This window comes from Rhinolophus sinicus, linkage group LG01 (genome assembly GCF_036562045.2).
Source record: "Rhinolophus sinicus isolate RSC01 linkage group LG01, ASM3656204v1, whole genome shotgun sequence".
Lineage (NCBI taxonomy): Eukaryota > Metazoa > Chordata > Mammalia > Chiroptera > Rhinolophidae > Rhinolophus > Rhinolophus sinicus.
In genome coordinates this window covers 184,137,094-184,158,639 of record NC_133751.1, presented here as the reverse complement: position 1 = coordinate 184,158,639, position 21,546 = coordinate 184,137,094, and the positions used below count along the sequence as shown (strand labels likewise).

Sequence of the window (21,546 nt, the reverse complement as noted above, 5' to 3'; positions counted from 1 at the left end):
TATATATATATATATCCCATTAATGCTGAACATTTAAATAGTTTCCAGTGTTTGGCTCTTAGGCAGTAAAACATCATCAATGAAGTGATAATCCTTACGCATAACCTAGGAATAATACAAATATTTATCAAGTATATACGTTACAGGCACCAAGATGCTTAAAAACCTAATCACTGGTCAACGTCAAGAGATACCAGTATTTTCAAGACTCCAGACGCATGTAGCCAAAGGCCGATCCATAGTGACAGAAAGCAGATCAGTGGTTCCCAGGGAACGAAGGCAAAGGCAGAGGGAGGAAACGCTTAGGGATGGTAGGTTTGTTCATTATCTTGACTGTGGTGGTATTTTCATGGATATATATATATATATATATATATATATATATATATATATATATATAATTATACATATGTGTGTTATATGTACTATATATGTTAAAACTTATCAAATTGATGTTTTAAATATATGCAGTTTTTCAATTATACTTCAATAAAACTATTTTTTTAAATATGGGGGGTAGCCACAAAGTGCATTCCGGAAGGGTCATACTAATTTAATCCACCAGCAGCATATGTGAATGCCTGCTTCATTACACCTTTGTCAGCACGGTAATTCTTAAAGAAAAAAGAAAAATTGCTAATTTGAAAGGCAACAATATCTCGTGTTTGAATGTGCATGTCTTTACTATCAGACTGAAATTGTTCCACATTGATCAGCTCTTTGCTCATTTATCTTTTGTACTGTCACTGTGTTTTTCATCAAATTAGAGGAGCTCTTTTGATATTTGTCATAACTATAGCACATATTTTTTTCCCTTGACTTGATGTTTACCTTTGTGTACACTTGATGTAATTATCATGTAAGTTGACATTTTAAAGAAGTTCAAGAATCAAAAAACAAAAACAAAAAACCAAAACTAATATTAACACTGCTAAATATATATAAACAAACGAACAAAAAAAGCTCAGGGTCAGAAGACAGAACTAGACACATTAAAAAAAAAAAAAATCAGTCTTTTATAATGACCTAATTTATTTCAGAAGGTGGTTAATATTAGCATACAATGACATCAGAAGCCACATACATAAACATATCAATTTATACCTTTCATATTCACTTTTATTTGGTTAATACAGTAAATTAGGTTAGTTTCAACCTTTTTAAAATGGATGGTGGTACTAAGACATAAAATATTTGTGACTTGATTAAGAACAGTCAGAATTTCGATTTATAAACTCTCACATTTTGTTTATTTATTTTCTCATTGTGTGAGAAACGGGCCCATGAAATCAAACTGGGGTTGTATGGTTTTGGATTTTCCTTGAAAGTCAATTAAATATCAGAGAAGACTATTTACATATTCTCCTAGATTTTTATTTATATTAATAACCCTGAAAAGACATATATTATCAAACTGTTTTCTTCATTCTGAAGCTTGAGTCTCACAAGATTTTCTTAGATCATAAAACAAGGCAGAATGTTAATACTTGTAATACTAGTAAAAGAGGAATGCCTTTTTATCTGCCATGCCAACTGGTACAAATTCAGGAAAATTACTTCCAGTAAGGTAGTTACAAGTATTCACAAATTTGTCCAATCCTTCGAATATGAGTCATAATTAACCACTAGAAGACAGATACACACTTAACATTTAAAGAATAAGTCTTAGTTTCTTTAATAACACAACATTTAACTCTTGTTCTGATGTTTATGAGGCATAAGTCATTTAGCCATGCATACAAAACTAGACGATGTCCAATCTGGAACCAAGATCCAGATTTCCTGACACAAGCTAGAGCAGTGGAGGATGAAATGATGTGGAAATTAGTGATGTGGCTGAGACTCCAGAAAAATCAAATTATTTGAGCCTTAACTTCCTCACCCATAAATGAGGAAGGTGTTTGAATGTGCTAAACTTCCAGCGCTAACCTTTTCTAAATGCAGGCTGAGTACATGGATTAAACCTCTGAGAGTTGCAGTCATATTGCTGGAGTATATTTATTGCCAACATGGGGTTCTGTGACTACTGTGTTTCCCCAAAACTGAGACCTAGCTGAACAGTCAGCTCTAATGCGTCTTTAGGAGCAAAAATTAATATAAGACCTAGTCTTATTTTACTATAATACCGGGTCTATATAACTTAATGAATATAACGTATAATATATAATAAAATTAATATACTAGGTCTTATATTAATTTTTGCTCCAAAAGACGCATTAGAGCTGATTGTCCGGCTAGGTCTTATTTTCAGGGAAACACAGTACTTTTCTCATAAGCCCATGTCAGCTTGTGTTCAAACTCTAGCCTTGCCCTACTATCTGTGAAGCCTGGGCAAATAATTTATCCTCATAGCAGAGATAAGGAAACAAAGGACCTGCGAGAATCATAATAGCAGCTGCACCTCAAAGAGAATTCATTAAGGAAAAGAGAGAATACACGTGAACTTAGCAGTGCCTGGCATAGAGTAATATGTCCAATAATTCCATGTCTGTACATTTGGGGTATCTTAGCCCATCCAGGCTGATATTAACAGAATGCCGTAGATGAGGTAGCTTATAAACAACAGAAATTTATTTCTCATAGTTCTGGAGGCTAGAAAGTCCAAGATCAAGGCTCTGGCTGATTCGGTGTCTGGTAAGGGCCCCTTTCTTGATTCAAAGATGGTCATCTTCTCAGTGAGTCCTCACATGGCAGAGGCAATGAGGGAGCTCCTTGAGGTCTGTCTTCTAAGGGCACTAATTGAATTCATGAGGGCTCTAATATCACGACCTAATCATCTCCCAAGATCTACCTCCAAATACGATCACATTGGGGGTTAGGTTTCAACATATGAATTCTGAGGGGACATAAACTTTCAGTCTTTTGGATGCGGGGAAAATAAAACTAACTTACATGGTACTCAGGTTTCGCAGGTGAAACTCACTGTATTCCCCAGTGAATCAAATACTGGTAGACAGGTAGATAGCAAACTTGAGCAAATATTTCAACAAAAGAATGAACAGACATAATTGAAAAGTAGTCCTCAAAACTGACTCACAACACAGTTCAGCTGTGTGTGTGTGTGTGTGTGTGTGTGTGTGTATATACACTCATATATATATATATATATATACTCATAATTTCACAGTTCAGCCATATATATATATACACACTCATAGAATTTAAGACATCATGAAATGGTGGGAGGGGGAGAGGGAAAGAAAGAAAAAGTAATGACCTTAACAAGAATTATGATGTTAGCAACACACAGCCTATCACTTTTAATAAACTTGGACTCCTTGCCATCTCTGTTATCTCATCTGTGTTTCTTAGTATGGCCCACAAACCACCTCAACCTAGAATGTTTGTGACAGACAAATGCAGATGTCCGATCCTCACCCATTTTTAACCTGCTACCTCATTCATTGTTACAGTCTACAATTTGAGAACCTGGTGCAACTGCTATGTGGCCAGCGCCTGAAAATGTGGGCAACGCCTGAGTCGTCAAATAGCTCATAGCAAGAATATAAATCTGCAGATCCAAACAAGGACTGCCCACACCAACTTACCTGCAACCCATCACAACTAAGAAACTAGTTTCCAATCCATCAAAACTGATGAGAAACAGTAAAGCCTAGAGCTCATGAATCTTTCAAATATCTGGGCACTAGAGGGAATAGTTATGGTTGGAAAAATGACCCTTCTGGAATTTTCTCACCATATTCTAAAATGCCAATAAGAATATTTCCTCCATTCTTAAATTTAATTTTAACAGTGAACTGTAGTAACACATTTTTTATGGTGAGTAGTCAGGTGAATTCCATTGACAACTGAATTGCATCTTTATTAAAGTTATTTTGCAAATTGATGTCTCCTAATATGAAAAGGTTGCTTTGTACTTTAACATGTGCTTTGAAAATTAACATCAGCAGTTGGAAGGTCTTCAGTTGAATAGATTTCAGACTTCAAAAATGTGACTGCATCCTCCATCCTTAGTTTTTCCATCTCCCAATTTTTGACCTTATCAAAGAAAGAGGAAAACGATCAGTTTGCAAAATATGCTGACACATGAAATAAAAGCTAGTTTCAAGACCTAAGCATGCTAAAGTAATATCAAGCTGATTTAATTTTTAAATCAAACGTTATCTTATAATTACTCATATTTTAAAGGCTTAGTAAGACTATGTTGTAGGATTGAAGAAAACACTAACACTGAAAGTTATAAAAACTTTAAAATTCCTCGAAAGGGTGCAAAAAGTTCTTCCTTGGGATAATTTTCCCTAGAATATATATAATAGCCAATATGAAAAAAAGTCTTAAACAGTAAGCCATTAAGAGAAACGGGCCATCTTCTCCTCAGGACCCATGCATAATCCTTTCTGGTATACTAACGGACAGAATCAAGATTCAAATGTTTCCATTCCACATTATGTGCGGCACTGAATGAGTGGCATTTAGATAGATCCCAACATCAACATGAATATAAATTTATGCATAAAGTTCTTGCTCCACACAGAGACACCTGGAGAGGCTGTTCAAAAACAGCTGTGGTGCTCGGAATCAAAATGAAGCATAAGAGGGAAGAGAAAAACCATCCTCTTACAACCATCCAGCTTTTTCTGGTGACAAACATCCTATAACAGCCTCACGCTGGCTGGTGAAAACAAAGCTTTAATTAACATCTTTTCCTCCCTTGTTCATGATAACCTAGAAACTGAATATGGTTTCATGTGTCCTAAATTAAATAAGAAAATATATTACTTACATTTTTCTTCTTAACAAAAAGAATTACAGTTGACCAAATGTAGCACTTATAAAACCCTAGTGACAGTAATCAGCTGAGTAGAAGCCAGACCATGTACTAGGAATGTTCTTTTTCAAAGAAAATAATAACTACAATGCTTATTCTAATACTGCTGACAATTTCTGTAGGGTCCTAGTAACCAGCTGTAACCACGATATTCCTGGCAGAATGGACCTCAGTAACTTGAAAGATATTTCATTTGCATAGTTTTCTTACCAAGATCACATAAAAACCCATGACTTTCAAATGCCGCATTTTCATAGCAAGGAATCCTCTGGGGTGGTTTGAATCCAAACAGTATGTAGATCTAGGAACACATAGTACAGCTACTCTGAAAACAAAAACATAGTATGAGATTAGTTGCTAATGCGATGATCATTTACAATGTGGCTGTACTCCTGTTCTTTGGAGGTTGCAAACTTGAGCTCTCCACTACCGGACCACCGGCCTCACCTTCCCCACCGGCCTCACCTTCCCCACCGGCCTCACCTTCCCCACCAGCCTCACCTTCCCCACCGGCCTCACCTTCTCCACTGGCCTCACTGCTCCCCACCGCCCTCACCACTCCCCACCGTCACAGGCCTTCACTGCCCTGTTACTTGGCTTCTGTAGCGATTCCAGTCTATGAATGCTACTTTAGTAACCAAAAGCTTACAACAATGTTTTACACAGTTATCCCTAAACCATCTTTAAGGGTGGCTACATTCTTGATGAGGAAAAATTTCAGAAATGAGAGCTCCCAGTTTAAGGCTTTCCTATGCAGTGTTAACCTTTGATCTAAATGTAATTATTTACGCTACTAGTACTGGTAGGACCGATAGAGGCTTGGTACCAAAGCTCTCCTTGTACATACTGCCTCCCAGAAAGAGCATTTAAAAATGAGAACAGGGAGACCAAATACAAAGAAGAAAACACTAAAGGAAAGGTAAGACTGTTAAAAAGATAAAATCAGTATGTGTAACAAAAATGTGAAATGTGTAATTTGTTTTTTTCATTATTCTTTGCCTTTGGAAAGATTAAGGTCCACTGGGGAAAAGAAAGACATTTGTATCCTTACCATCCTCTGTTATACTCGGGCTGTTATCTGAGATAACGATAAGAGAAATGTTATGTATTTAAAGGAATGCTCTAATTCCTCACTTTTTCTCAGTACTTTACGCTGAGAACTTCTATGTTCTATTATTATGCCAGAACAGTGGAGTACCTGGGAAAGAAAAATGATCTTTGAGCAACATCAGAGAGAAAGCCTCTTTTGAGGGGATATTGGTAACACGTATAGACAGCAGTTGAAAAAGAAGGCCAAGGAACAAGCTAGATGGATTCAGAAAGGGGGAAAAGTTACAGAGTTGTACGTGAATGGAGAGGGATGGGCAGATAAGCCAGAATCCTACAGATTTTCTTCTGTACCTCTCTCTACTGTATTTATGAGCATGTCTTATAAAGCATTATGGGAAATGAGAGCCTTGGGGTCAGGATCCACGTCTGATTCATCTTGGGTGCCCCACTGGGCGTAGGGGAGCTTTTTCACAAAAGCTGACTGAACATGGGGTGTGTGCAACACGATCTGATGCACCTGCTTGAAAGGCAGGACATTCTCTCCAATGTAGCATCACATTTTTTCCAGAGACACCCATCTGTAGTGTGTGGGCCAAGGAAACTACAAATACAGGTTGTTTCCTGTATTCAATACAGGTTGACCCATGTACTACACAGCTTCATTAAAAAGCTAAAGTTTCTCTACCTTTACAAAGGTCTTGGGGTACAGCAAAATATTTATTGGGTATTTGATTTCTGTAGAAGCCTTAATTCTTTATGATCAATATTATGTTATCTTGCCAAACGTTTACACTGCACTGATAGTTTCAATTATGTTAACATTGTTTTCTGGAACTATTTAGCTGTAAAACCTAAAATTTTTTAAATTGCCTATTTCATTAAATGGCCCAATGCCAGTCCTCTATCTTCAACCAGTGCCCAGACTTACACCTAAGGAGTAAACTAATGGATGAGAAGTCTCTTGGTGCATTCTGAGCTCCAGACAAATATAAGGCATTAGTACTGCTACTGCTACTTAATAGGAAGTCTTCGAGAATTAAGAATTAAATTGAGAAAGCTCAGCAAACCAATACACACCTTTGACTATCTGTAGCAGGAGTTACCGCATCCACGTCAGAAAGTGGAAGCACTTGACTCCTGTTAGTGTCCATTCTGATTTCAAAATCTGAAAGAAAAGAATTGATATTAAGTTTTCAAACATTGCTCAAAGTGATTTTCTCTTCCCAAATGTCTCCTACTACCACCAATTAACACTGGCAGCAGCTACCATACATTGGGCTTACCACATGCCAGACATTGGTCTGGATTTTACACGTACGACCTCACTGACTCACCACAGGAACCCTAGGAGGGGACACTATTACTACTGCCATTTCACACACAAGGACAGGGAGCCTGGGAGAGCCTGACGTCCCAGCACGAGTCAGCAGTCCGGCCTTGTGCACAACACTAAGCTGCCATGCTAATCCTAATCTTGTGTCAGGAAGAAAGGAAAATAAATAGAACAGAAGAAAGGAAAATCGTATCATACCGATATGATAATTATGTGGCAACTGCACGTTTTCTGAGAAGCATCCTTCTCCCAGAAGGCTTCTTAGTGCCTCGGCAACCTTTGCGTTAGGACGTGATAGTGTGGACGGCAGCGGTGGCAGTGCGAAGCCGGTGGCCTTGTGATATGAAGTATCATCAAGCTGTAGGCAGGTAGTCAAAATATGAAGCTTGCGGACATTCCTCTCCACGTCACCTAGAAAAGAGAAAGAAATACGGAGGTAAGAAAAATATCAATGCCACATTTAAGAACCTATATGAATGCATCTGTATTTCTGGTTATCTGTTTCTTATCAGGAGGACTCTTTGTGTCTCCCTAGTTCCCACAGTATCTAGATCAATACCCAGGAATTGATGTTTTTAAGGTTGAAAGTATCTTTCAAGTCTGAAGTCTTCACTGAAGAGATGAGGAAATGCCCAGGAATGTTAAGACGCCTCATGGTCAACTAAAGGCAAAGTTGGGACTAGACTCCAGGTCTCCTGGGTTCCAGGCTGTTTCCCCCACATTAGATTGCTTGAAAAACCAGCACGTGGTCTTCCTTCTTCCCAATGCAGCTTTGGAATTTCATAACGTAGTTTTTAAAAGAATTTAAACTACTCTATTCTCGGGGGCACATCATCACATTTTGTATACCTAGCCTGATATATTGCTTTTCCTTGTTTGCTATTAAAGATCAAAAATCAATAATTAATTTGGCTCCTAGAGTAAAGAAGTTCACTACTTTGATAACTATTTGGTTTCTTGATCTAACAGGCTGAGCCCTCATTAAGGCCAGGAGAGACAAAGCAGTGAGAGCTGTAAAAGTTGACTTAACTTGGCTTCAGACGTGACATGTAAGGATCAGGAAGTACAAACGCTTCCATCAAGGTATAAAGAATGACGTCAACGTTTAGCCTCTGCATAGGTGCATAAAGTGTGAATAAAAAGAACGATGATGATGTGTTTCTCATTCCTGCCTAATACGTAGGACCTGTCACTCAAGGTGGCGCCACAGGTTCACTGGTGGGAAGCACTGACCCTTCACTTCCCCATTATCGGCCCTTTCCTCAGTCGCACCTGTTCTGCATGGTTGGACCACCTCTGCTCCCACCAAGACCCCACGCAGAACCACACGGTAGTGGGTGGCACTGCCTCATTTCCGTCACCACCTGGCACTGATATCCCACCTGATGTCAGCAGCTCATTGACGATGTCCTTTTGAAGAAGCTGATTAACAGGGGCCAAGGGAAAATGGTTCATCAAGCAAAACGAATACACCGCATTCAATAGGTTTTCAGAAGAGATGTGGTGAAGATAAGCAGTCAGAGCACTGGCCATAGCATCTAGGAACCTTCAGGGCAACAAAGGAAAGTCAGCTTTCAAATACAAAGAGAAGATAAGGTTATGGTAGAGCTAGTGAGGTGTCATAGAACCAATCGCTTTAAGGAGACCAAAAAAAGGAGACAAGAAAATCTTATATCAATACATCTTTCAGGTCAGGGGTCTCTCTCTTAATAAATATATACTCAATAAATGTTAGCGACTGCTATATGTCTTACACAGGGCAAATGTTTTATTAACTTATTTAATTCCTATTAAAACTATGGGGTAAATGTTATTATTATCCTCATAATAAAGATGAGTAAACAGGCTCAGAGGAGTTGAGTAACTTGACCGAGAACACACAGCCAGAAAGTAGCAGAGACAGCATTCAAACCCAAGTTGTCAGTCTCTATAGCCTTTTAACCATTATGCTAGACTTTTATCATGAGTATGTTTAGAAGGCCTGGAACACCACTGTGGTTTTACAACCAATCAATATTCTCTGGCTATCAATACTGTGAGTTAAGTCCTGTACTACAGAGCAAGGAAACAACAGAGAGGTGACACCCACAAGTAGAGATGAAAATGTTTTGGAAATTGATAGAGGTGGGGGTTACACAGCACTGTGAATGTACCAAATGGCACTGAATTATTCACTTTAAAAAGTTGAATTTTATGTGAAATTCATCTTATAAATGTTTTTTTAAGATTAAAAAAAATACTCAGTTAAAAGAACTATGAACTAATCCTACGACCCAGTATCACAAAGCAGTTCAGCACAGATGAAGAAAGGAAAGATCAAAATGAGGGAAGGTCACTCGCCCAGGGGATACTGCTGATCAATAGTACACGTACCCTCTGAACCCAGGTCAGTCTGACTTAGGGCATACGCTATATATCGCTGTCAGACAAACACGAAGTACGTGCAAAGCACTGTAATGGTGCACAGGAAAGAAAGTAGGTAGAGTAGCTTTGGGATAAGGAGGATTTCAATAAGGGGATAAGATGGGAAAAGGGATGATCATTTGAAACTGAGCAAAGAAATGAAGCCCTGAAAGTGTGCGCTATTTGTGCTCTAATAACTAGGCAGAGAGAAGTGATTCCTATAGCCCAGAAGTAATCCCTTCCAACAATGAAGCTATGAAGGAAAAGGCATGAGGTCAGCTGGCCCGTCGATGGGTAGGAGCAGATGGGTGTGGGAGGGAGGCAGCGGCTGGCGGTAGGTGGCAGGCTAAGTAGGACTGGGGAACTACAAAGGGATGGGAACAAGTCCTGGAGACAACAGCATGGCGGCACTTGTTACACTGAAAATGGACTAAATTTGCAGTACGCAGCACGAGAGGGCAGGGCTGCAGAGTGGTTCTCACCTCTCCAGTCCTCTCATCCCACTCCTTCTGCTGCACCTCATGCTTCAGAAACACCAAACTAAAGGTTGTTTGCGCTGCTGTTTGCTGCACACGCTCTGCTGTTTCTTTCGTCCCTGACTTGAATATGGAGTCCTTCTACCCCGAATGTCCCTCTCTGCTTCTCTTCCCTCCTATCTATCCATCTGTTAAAGTCTTCTCAGGTACCACCTCCTCCAGGCATCACTACTTGGCCCCCACCTCAACCTGCGTCCTGGCACCTCCTTCCTGTTTCCATATGGCCTCCATATAAAATGCTGTCGCTCCAATTTCCATGCTGTATTTGTCAATTTATGAGTCTACCTCACCAATACACAGAATCCTCTGACAAAAAGGCTTATGTCTTTTTCATTGTTGTCCTAAATACCTGAGTATTTGGTATGTTTCTGACTAAATGAACAAAAAGACGAAGATACAAGGAAGAGAATGTTAGTGGAAAAGGATGAAATGAGAATAAGGAGCTAAAAACTCACCAATAACACATTAAGTATGTACCATTTTTTCATATTAATCATACCTCAAAAAAGTGGTTAAAAAAATCACATTGCATGGTGGTTGGTAAAGAGTAAATAACTGACAAAAAAAGAAAAAGAACGAGCAGACTTGCAGAATCATTGAACATGAGACACTTGTGGGGTCTCCAGTGACCATATGCAATCCACAGGAGTTCTGGAGTCCATGAGCACACTACTGACCAGAAATGCAAGTCTGAGATTAGCTACAGGGTGATTAAGCACAGATCAAGAAGAGGAGAAACCAAAGGACTGAAATGAGAGAGTTTAAATGCTATGTGCTTTCTTCCTTGGGTTTCAAACCCAGGAAGACACTGGATTTAACACACCTTCTCTCCCAGGGGCCATCACATAAATAAAATGATTAATGTATAGCATGTGGATATACAATGTGCTAAGCCAAACGTTCTACCATTCTCCTACCTAATCCATCTCTTCTAGTCAACTCACTCCCCAAATGCTTTGAGTTATCCTGCTTCTAAAACCTTTGCCATTCCAGCCTAAGATGCCATCTTCCTTTCTCCCTCCTCCATCAGGCGTTCATCTGGTACCTACCATTTACTGCCTTCTTCTGCACGTGCAACATTTGCCTCCTTACCTGGACTAGGAAGGAGGGGGAACACAAACTTCTTTTATACTCTTGAGATACCAAATTCGGGCAAGTGCACATTATGGGCACCCGGAAATTCTGACTGATTCGTCTTGATCTGTCCGCTACACTCGCATTCTCCCATCTCTCCAAAGGAGAAATGTTGAGGTGGGAGGTTAAGTGTTGGGTCAGGCTTCCTTAGTCTCGGCAGTACTGCCATTTGGGATGGGTACTCCTTTGTGTGGCTATCCTGTGCATAGTATAATGTTACCAGCATCCCTGGCCTCTATCCATGAGAGGACATTAGTACTATCCTACCTACACACACACCCAGCATGAAAACTAATCTCCAGATAGCACCAAATGTCCCCTCGGAGGCAAAATCAGCCCCTGTTGAGAATCAGTAGGTAGATGAAAGCAGAGCAGACAGACAAAAGTATGTCATTCGAGACTCCCCCTCTGCAGGATATACCTCCTTGTGTGTTTTATGGAATTTCCCAACCTTTATGTGACAAGTGAGGATGACTTTTGTTACCCACCCTCTATTTCCAATATAATAATTTTATTGGACAAAGTTATATCTTGGGATAACCACCCGGTATTTGTTTTTCTAATCCCATGGAATCCATGGGGCTGTTTCTAAAGATTTAATTACCACTCAGCTTGACAGTATTAGTCAAGAGAGCATAGGAGGTACATGGGAGCCAGCCTCATAAGAAAATCAGGGGAATAGAAGAAGACCGAATCTGGGGAACATTTTTCAAGCTTTATTCAATGTGTATTCTAAACCAGGCTCTGTGCTAAGTTCAGACTAACAGGAACCTGGATTTGACTCTAAAGCACTTTCTGACTGAGGAAGAGACAGGCTTCTCGACATGTATTAGTGACATGTATAAGATGTGACAGGACAGCACAGGGGCTCTGATGGCGACAATTAGGGAAGGCACAGGAAATAATACTGAGTCTCTCAGTATCATGGAGCGTATAACGGGCAATTGCTTTTTAGTTGGCCTAGCATCACTTCCTTGAGTACCGGATGCAAATGGGTGGGCATGTAACCCAAACTCAGTCAGATTTTCTCTTTTGGAAATCTGAATCATGAGGGAAAACCACAGTTGAAGTCAAGCAGTTGGAGTCAAGTCACCGGAGGACAAAGACATAGCCTGTGAAGTTTGCCACTGAGACCCTTAGAACTGCCCTACTTTGTTCCTCCAAGGCCTCTGTGACCTGCAGTCTATTTTTTTGTTAATCTGACAATGACTGTATGCCAGGAATTGTTTTAAGAACTTGACATAGGTTGACTCATTTAATCCTCAAAACTATCCAACGTGATTAGAAATAACTCTTATTTCTTCTCCCCATTTTAGCAGATGAAAGAAGCTGAGGCAGAGATAAGTAACTTGCCAAAAGTGAAGTAGCTAATGAGTGGCAGAGCTGGGATTCAAACCTAAGCAAGATATCTCCAGAGTTGCTGCTCTTTACCACTGTTCTAACAAATTACATTTTATGTGTGTTCCTAGTTTGTAACGAACCCTAACTGATGTAGAGAGGAAGGAAAGATGTTCTGGGTGGAAAGCAGAGGGATGAAAGAGGCTGGCGAGTCTGAGGAATTGCTGTGTTTAGTAGAAATGCATGGCTGTGATAAAAAATAAAATGACTAGGAGGCAGTAGTTTGGGACCTAATGAATAGTTAGGGTCAAAACTGAACTATGAACTGAGGAGCTGAGGGAATAAGCTGGGAGAGTTTGAAATGAAGACTGACTCCTATGCTGAAGTAACAAATATATCAGAAAGAACAAAGGAACAAGCAAGACAATACACAGCAAAAATAACATAAAAAACGTGACTTCAGAAATAAGGAATGCTATGTTTTACTTCTTGACATGGATGACGGCCATGGATGTAAGCGCTTGTAATGATTCACTGACCTTGTGATGATTTGTAACCTTTTCTGTAAGTATGTTATATGGCAATAAAAAAGTGAAAAAACGAACAAGTACATACTCTTGGGTCAGGCACCGGTAGGTGTGATTGAGAGAAGAATACACATGAAGAACAGAAACAACACTCTGCATGTTTAGGAAGTCAGGTTCATCTACTACTTTCTTCATAAATAAGTCCATCAGATGAGGATGTCGAAAGCCAAGGTTTTCAAATAAAATGAGGAGAAACAGAACCTTAAAAGAAGAGTGAATTGAGGAAAAACTTTTTAATAATTACTGCATGCTAGTAGTAATTTCTTTAGAGCTCAAAAAACTTAAACAGCAATGGAACTGTCCTGATCAAGAGAATATTCCCTAAAAAGGAACAATTATCTTTTCCTCACAAAATCTGTTCCAGTAACGTTTAAATCAGGTATTATGTTAATAAGCAACTCTTTCTACAAGGGGAGAACCAGAGTATACAATGGTTTCCATGTTTCCATTTCATTTAAAAATAAATCATTTTCTATAGGCTTTTCATACAACGTATCTGAAAACTACTTTAAATACTCATATAACTTTCTGAAATTTTTAAAAATTACCAACTCAATTTTGAACTGCTCCCCATTCCAAACCTAGACACTTCCTATATTCTAACATATGAGATAACTCAAAATTTCTATATTCATGATACATTTCTATAAATGGCAACAGAGATGAAATAATCTGATGAAATCAAAATTTCCAGTTCACTTGTCATTTCCCTTTTGGTCTTTCTCATAAGTACTTCTCTTTCTAAAATCAATTTCCATGGCCAACTCAATATTCATCTTACCCTACAAAGTAAACTGAGTCTAGTGATCTAACACAGTTACCACTGCTCAATTGCAAAAATAAGTTTTTACCAACTGCTACATTCAGGTTTACACAACCCCTGAACGTAAAGGCCCTCACTCTGAAGGAAACCAGCAAACTTTCCATAAATATTATAGCTAGACGTGATCATTAAGTAACTACATTTTATTCTTCAAAAAGCATAAGCCTCTCATATCACCCATATTCATTATTCTAAATCTAAACAAAAAAGGAGAAAAACAAATCCTAATTATCCAAAGTGCCAAACAACCTTTTAAGAAACAAATAGAATAGCAAACTTTAGACAATTTTTATTTGAGATAGAAAAATGGTCAAAAGATTAAATAGTACATTAACAGGTAACTCCCAGACAGAAATTATAAGGAGCTAATTTTCCTAAAGTCAATTTAGCATTAGAATATTTTGGTATCTCTGTAAAGTTGACAGAGAAATACTTAGCATGCTAAATGAGTTAATATACTCTTGACAGTTTCTGAGGCTTATTCTAAACTATTAACATACTTACTTGTTTCGACTTCCAGATGTCAAAAGTTGTAGCCACATAATCTGCTATTCCCTTGAAAAGATCTAAATTACGGTATCGGAGGTCTTTGCAAGACTGCAATATGCTCATCAATATTCTAAAAGGACACCCATGGATATTACCTTTAAGAATGAGTTAAATAAAGAAGCAAAATTACCAGATGGTTTTGAATGTAAGATCCAAGACACTCTGTACTCAATACTTTTGCCAAAAACAAAAAAACAAAAAAAAAAGCTCTGTATTTTGTAAAAAACAAAAAACTACAGGCAAAAATAAAATTTAGATCTAATCATATCATCAGACATTTTTCATACAGTAATAGCAATGTTCTTACAACAAATATAGTCCAGAACAGTAGGTCAGATACTAGAAATCATTAACTTCCCCTTACCTAGGACCTTCTTACTGCATTCGTTCAGAAGTATAATAGAACGATGATTCATGGCGGCTAGGACCTCAAACATGTGCTGGCTATTCAAAATAGAAAATCTGTCTAATTCTCTCAAGGCTTTCATCTAAAGGAAAACAAGATTAAATTTATCATTTGTGGCAAAATAAATTAAACTTTCATTTTTAAATAAAAAGGACTGAGCAAAATGACTCAAATAGATATATAAATTAAATATAGATATATTTATATAGAAACATAAATCTACTTCTGTTTTTCCACTTTAGCATAGTTAAACCCAAAAGCACAATGTCCTAAAAAATTGACTTTAAGAAGTGATAGCAGTTCACAAGAAATATTTTTTTTCAAATCTCACCCACTAGAGAAAATTCAGGTTTACCTCCATTTTTCTTTTAAGAGCAATTGGTGCATCTTTTCCAATACATTTCATCACAGCTTGTAATGTGAAGACACGTTCTATTTTCCAAATTTGCTGATCAACTAGTAGCCTATAATCAAACACAATAACTATCACAATCCTAGAATCTTAAAACCAGAAGAAAAATCTTAAAAGTCATTTGGTCTAGCTCCTACTTCTATGCAAGAAATATGAAGTCAATAGAAATGCTCTATCTGCCCATGATAATGTAAGTAGTTAGTGAAAGATCCAGGACCAGTCTAGCACTATTTCTTCTCACATTATTCTGCTGTCTTTATGAATTAACAAATCACATCAGCAGATTATAACAAGATATCCAATGCATAGTCAATTAAACAGAGAATTAAGTATTATCCTCCCTGATCCATGACATTATATCAGTTGCATCAATTTTATAAATCATAAAACTTAAGCTCCTGGTCAAGCCAGTCCAGTGTCATATAACATCCACATAGTGGTCAAATAACCATTATGAATTGAACACCTGTCAATTCTCCCCCAGCCCACATCAGTACCCTTTTTTTTATTATTAGTTTCAGGTGTACAAAACAATGTAATAGTAACCCCCTCACAAAGTGATAATCCCCTTCCCCCAATCTATTGCCCCTCTGACATCGTATATAGCGGTTACAATTCCTTTGACTATATTCCCTGTGCTGTACTCCACATCCCATGACCATACATATATATACACATATATACATATATATACACACATATATACATATATATGTATACATATATATATATATATACACACACATATGTATATATATATAGTTATAATTGACATACAACTATTATTCAATATTATCCAGCTTCAGCTTCAGGTGTACAGTGCAGTGGTCAGGCATCTACACCGTCCATGAAGTGGTCTCCCTAATGAGACATATTGCCACAGGGATACGAAAGACAGTTTGGGGAAATATAATCAATAATGTTGTAAAAGTTTTGTAGAGTGTCAGATGGGTACTTGTCTTATCAGTACTCTTTTAAATTTCATTTCAATGTTATCCATACCTTTTTTTATGGTGGACCTTAAAAGAAGCATTATTTCTACCTTTACCTGATCCAGAGTCAGAATTTTAAGTTTAACAAGATATTAAAACTACCATCTAAGTCTCCCCCAAACCAAAACAAACCTCATTGAGATTTCATCTTTGGTTTTTTATTTGAGATATTAGAGAAACAGAGATTGCCACATGACGAAAGCATAAGAGAGTTCTCACCGCAATCCTTCTCGAAGAACATCCACGTTCTTGCATGGCTCCATTGCCTCTAAAACAGTTGACAAAACTGAAAGACATTTCTCATCACACTCATTGATACGCTCCTGTGGAAATATAATTACAAAAACACGACAGATGATGACCCCATAGTAGACTATCACATCCAAGCAAAACCACTGAACTGATGCTTTCAATTAAAGGATTAAGTATCACACCAATAATTCACACAGTCAGTCCTCAATAAACACCATCTTTAGGATCTAAAAGGTTGTACGTAATGAATTTTCCAAATAACCAATACATGCTCTTTTATGCATCAACACTTGTTTACATTCACCATTATCACTGAAAATTCATTTGACATTGATTATATTCCTCTGATTTTGAAATAACTTTTATCAAACATTATTTTTACCTCTTCTTAGGACTCAAGGTCATCATGAAGACAACAATAAGTGCAGTAATATAAAAGCTACTGGGGGTATAGAGGGCAATTTGCCCTCCCCTAAAGAACCATAGATAACTCTGTCCTTTTAATTTCCCTGTATCCTTTCCTGGGTATCAAACTGTAACTTCAGCTGTTGATCTTCTGATCCACACTGTCACATTCCGCCACCATTATCTGGGTCTCCAGGGGAGCCCCAGGACCCAGATCCTTTTTTCAGGTCCCTTTCGGTTAGCGTACTAATTCAGATCTCAGAAATGGCAGTGGGCATAATTTGGAAAACAGATAATAAAAACACAGCTTACCTAGTGCTCTACAATTTAATCACAAATGTGTCTATACACCTCACAAGAATAGTTGGGATCATATCTGAGGAAACTTAAGCTGCAAGAGGTATGATCTTTTGCTAAAATTAAATGACTAACAAGGCACAAAGTCTCAAGTCAGAACCAGATAAGAAATGGATAAGGCTGGAAGAAAAAAGAAATCTCATTCCCATGGGAGGGTTTCCATAACAATTTACAACATGTCATAAATATCTACTGTGAAAGGAAAGATAATTTGGCTATGTGTTTGAAGGGCAAATTTATTGATCACATACTGTCCGTTCATCTCTAGCTAAAATGTCTTTACCACATTCCAACAGGTCAATGAGACACAATCATACATTCAAATATTTTGATTCCAAATATCCACCCCTCACCAATGCAAATGCTGTGCTGATGTGAATACCTGTCCAAAGTCTAGTAACAGCATCTCTGACCAGGTGAAGTGACTTACTATTATATAATCACTTTAAAATAACTATAGATGGGACACAGTCTACCAAGTAAACATGGATATTCTGTGGTTTAAACACACACACACACACACACACACACACACACACACACACACACAGAGTAAAAATTAGTTCCTGGTTGAGGACATACGGAAATCACACTAATGTAAAAACTTAAAATTAAAAACTCGTATACCTATAAACCCAATTCTTGAATTCTATAGAATAGGATATATGTCAGATCATTCTCAGGAAATTTCTGTCTTTTTAAAAATTATTTCATTATGATTACTGAGTTTACAAGTCTGAAGTGTCCGCTCCTAAAAGGCAAATGATTACTTTAATAAGCTATCCTTCCCTCATCACATCTGGTGTAGTTTCAGTGACTTCAAACAGGATACTGACTCCCCTGTGTGAAACTAAAAGTGGCTCCTCCACCTAATTTCATCCTTCTTCCAATCCATTTTCCCCTCATACAATGATCTAAAATACAAATTTGAGCACATTGACCCTTTGCTTAAAATACTTCAATGGATCTTCATTGCCTATAGGATAAATCCAAACTCCTTAGCTAGGCATAAACGGCTCTTTGTGATTCAGCCCCTGTCCTCCAGCCTCCTGTCTTGGCATTACACATCCTAACCCCTCCTCCTTGACCACCACATACATAATTTCCTCCCCACTCCCTCAAACACACAACCCCAGCATTCCAGTACTTCAGCCATATCAAACTACTTTCAGTTCCTCAAACTTGCCAAACTTTTGCTCGGGGGTAACCACGCAATCTCCTGATTGAAGCATCATCCCCTTTACTATTGATCTCTCACAAACTGCTGTTGATGCCTTGGATTCCGCTTAGACATCACCTCCCACTGGGCGTAAATCCTAGTTCTACCACGGACTAGGTGTTTGTTCGTTCATTCGGCAAATATTTATAAAGTACCTACAAATAGTGACATTAACAGATATGTGACCTTTGGCAAGTTATTTAACCTGTATAAGCCTAAATTTCTTAATGATGAGTAAGATGAGAGTAACAATACTTATTCCAAAAAGCTACATTGAGGATTACATGAGGCAATTCTACTTTTAAACGTATCTCTGCCTCAAACACTTATCTGGTATCCTCCCCCTCCTCCTCATCCCATTACAAAGGCCTTCTCCTGACAAGGCGGGAAGCCAATTATACACTTATAAAACTCTGTATTTTTGTTTCATTTCACCTAAAGTTGTGTGTGGCCACTGTTTTGTTCACAATTATATTCCCTTGTTCTCAGTACATTGCCTATAATACAATAAATGTATGACGTTAAATGAATGTTGGTTATTTTTGTAATTGCCTACAAAATATCTGTCTTCCCTCTAGATTGTAAGAGCAGGAATCATGTCTTCTGTATCTTTATAACCCTAGTGATAAGTGCGGTAACTGATATATAGTTGACACCCAATAAATGTTTACTGCATGAATGAATCTATTAGCTCTGTGACGTTGGCCATTTTGCTTAATTAATATCACTAAATCTGTTTCCTCATCTGCAAAACTGAGATAACATCAACTCTGCAGGGCTGTTGAAAGGATTAAATATGATTATATGGGTAAAAAGTGTACTCAAAAAATATTAGTTCCCTTCCCTCTCTCCTTCCTTCAAATAACGTTTCTTGTATATTTTGTTTCTCTCCTCCTTTTAGCTTATTACTCACTATTACTCAACACTGGAGAAGAAAAAATGTGGCAAGCTTTCATAAATTTCCATAGCAAAAGGAAAGAAAGAGCTAGCTAACTTAAGGTCACTAAATCATATATATGCAGAAATATAAAGGAAACTACCAATCCACTGATAGTCTCTTTCATGGAGGCTACATCTCTGTTTCCCCTTATTATTTCAAAATATGCCAGACTACATCTGTTTCCCTTCATTCTTTCAAGATATGCAAACCAAGTAAAAGGATGCTTAAGTCTCGTTTTGATTTTACCTGGACCACCCTCAGCAAAGTCTGTACCAGCAGAGTGTTCTGAGGAATTCCAAGCTTCACTATCGCATGAAGACTAAACAGCACGTGGTCATAGTGCATGATCTTGGCCTCTCTCATCATGTGTTCACACAGCTGGGTAAATGCAGGGTGGTTAAACATCAGCTGTTTTTCAAAGCGCTTCTGGTCCTCGGACATCCTTTTGGCAATTGTCCACATCGCTGAGAAATAGTTACTACTAGGAAATGTCGGTGCTTCTGAAAATGCATCCAACACATCACTCAGGGAATTACACTCCTGAGACAGTTTTCTAAAATTGATAGGGGTGGGTTTTGTTTCCTTGGTGAGAACATCTTCATTGGAGGCGTCATGATGCAATTTTATTTTCTTCAATCCATTATCAGAGACAGGAGAGTGTTCTAAATCAAAGGACAGTCTTCTAGGACAAAATGGTCTGCAGAATGTAAGGACTGTGACAGTGCTCATGCCCTTTGTTTGAAAGTCATCATCTCCTGATTTAAAAATCAAGGCATCCTGAAAGAGATATCTTACAGGTGCTTGCATTCTGTTATCAAAGTTATTTAAGAGGTTTCTTGGGTTCCAGTTTGAATACACATTTTTTGGTCCGCAAAATCCCAAAGGATACAGCCTCACAGTTCTGCTTGTTGGAATTAAAGTACTGAATTGTCTGAGGTTCCATAAAAAGGAAGTTGCTCTGTTATTCATTTTGCTATCCAGTGAGACACTTTCAAACGGCTTTAAAATTGTCAATATGACACAAACGTCTCTTCTACTCGGAAAGAGAACACATGCTGTTGTTTGTTTTCCTGTAGGGGAAGGAATTATGAAAGGAATAAAAATTAAAACTTTATTAATTAAATAAGTGAAATGTATTTAAATAGGGGCTAAAGTGGGAATCTATAGAGACATTAAAGATTTACATTAAATGGTGAAACTTTTACCAATATAGGTTTCCTTCACTTTACCACTATGTGTTGTCTTAAAGGAGCCAGATTACTTTGGTATAAATGATATTTATACCAAATGATACTTGGTTGTTGTATAAACATTTTTAAAAAAAAAAATGAAGTGGATTTCTGGTGAAAGTGTTCCCACCAAGCTTCCTCCGCAGGAACGTATTTTATGTTACCATTGCCTTGGAGATGTCTTCAATGAAACTTAAAGGTCTAATGTTGATGTATACTTTTCAACACAAGGGTTTAGCAACAGCAGAACCCGGACTGTTAAGAATGGGGATTTAAACAAGCACAATGGCTCAAGAGAGGAAGCAGCAAACTAAATTGATGTTTGCACGTGGCCTGCGTTTGGGAGAGACAACCAGCCAGTCTCATCAAGATTTCGGCCAGTGTCAGGAGCCCGTCTCTCCGGAGCTGGGCCTCGCATTAACGCACCTCCCTAAACTTAATGCCCGGGCAACTCCTGAGACCTTTCTCCGAAAGGCAATACGTCTAAAATGTAGTACCGCCAACTGTTGCACCTACGCTCGTCCTCCACTCACCTTAGGTCAGAACCCCGTGGTTATATACAGGCGCCGCCATGACAGCGTCCCCGCGAGCTGCTCGCATCTCGAGATTTGACGGATCCTTCATAGGTCAAAAAGTGTACGTTCGCAGAGGTTGTAGAAAGAGTCCCTTAAAGGAAAAAAAAAGCCTACGGAAGAGAATGATTAGTTTTCTTATGTGCGGGGATAGGAACGGGGTAGACCGCAGAGCTTTTAAAGGCAATGTATGATCGTGTACCCCGACACCTAACCGCTC

General features: G+C 38.2%; 1 protein-coding gene across 1 annotated transcript; it reads right to left on the bottom strand.

Moving 5' to 3' along the window:
- Positions 1-3,802: 3,802 nt before the first annotated feature.
- On the bottom strand, positions 3,803-21,421 carry FASTKD2 (FAST kinase domains 2). The gene is made up of 12 exons (XM_019726902.2): positions 21,288-21,421; positions 19,772-20,595; positions 16,572-16,675; positions 15,304-15,412; positions 14,907-15,030; positions 14,498-14,637; positions 13,199-13,371; positions 8,555-8,718; positions 7,371-7,583; positions 6,917-7,004; positions 5,000-5,114; positions 3,803-3,999 (listed from the first exon to the last, which is right to left on the bottom strand). The coding sequence occupies exons 2-12, from the start codon at positions 20,492-20,494 to the stop codon at positions 3,880-3,882; spliced, it is 2,073 nt and encodes a 690-aa protein (XP_019582461.2). The 5' UTR covers positions 20,495-20,595; positions 21,288-21,421; the 3' UTR covers positions 3,803-3,879.
- Positions 21,422-21,546: the final 125 nt, after the last annotated feature.

Excerpts from the sequence above, each read along its gene's own strand:
- FASTKD2 (XM_019726902.2), bottom strand. The coding sequence starts at position 20,494 with ATGAATAACAGAGCAACTTCCTTTTTATGGAACCTCAGACAATTCAGT. Across the intron at positions 13,372-14,497 it reads ACATCTGGAAGTCGAAACAA|GTTCTGTTTCTCCTCATTTT; the intron begins GTAAGTATGTTA and ends TCTTCTTTTAAG. Across the intron at positions 7,584-8,554 it reads CAATGAGCTGCTGACATCAG|GTGACGTGGAGAGGAATGTC; the intron begins GTGGGATATCAG and ends TCTCTTTTCTAG.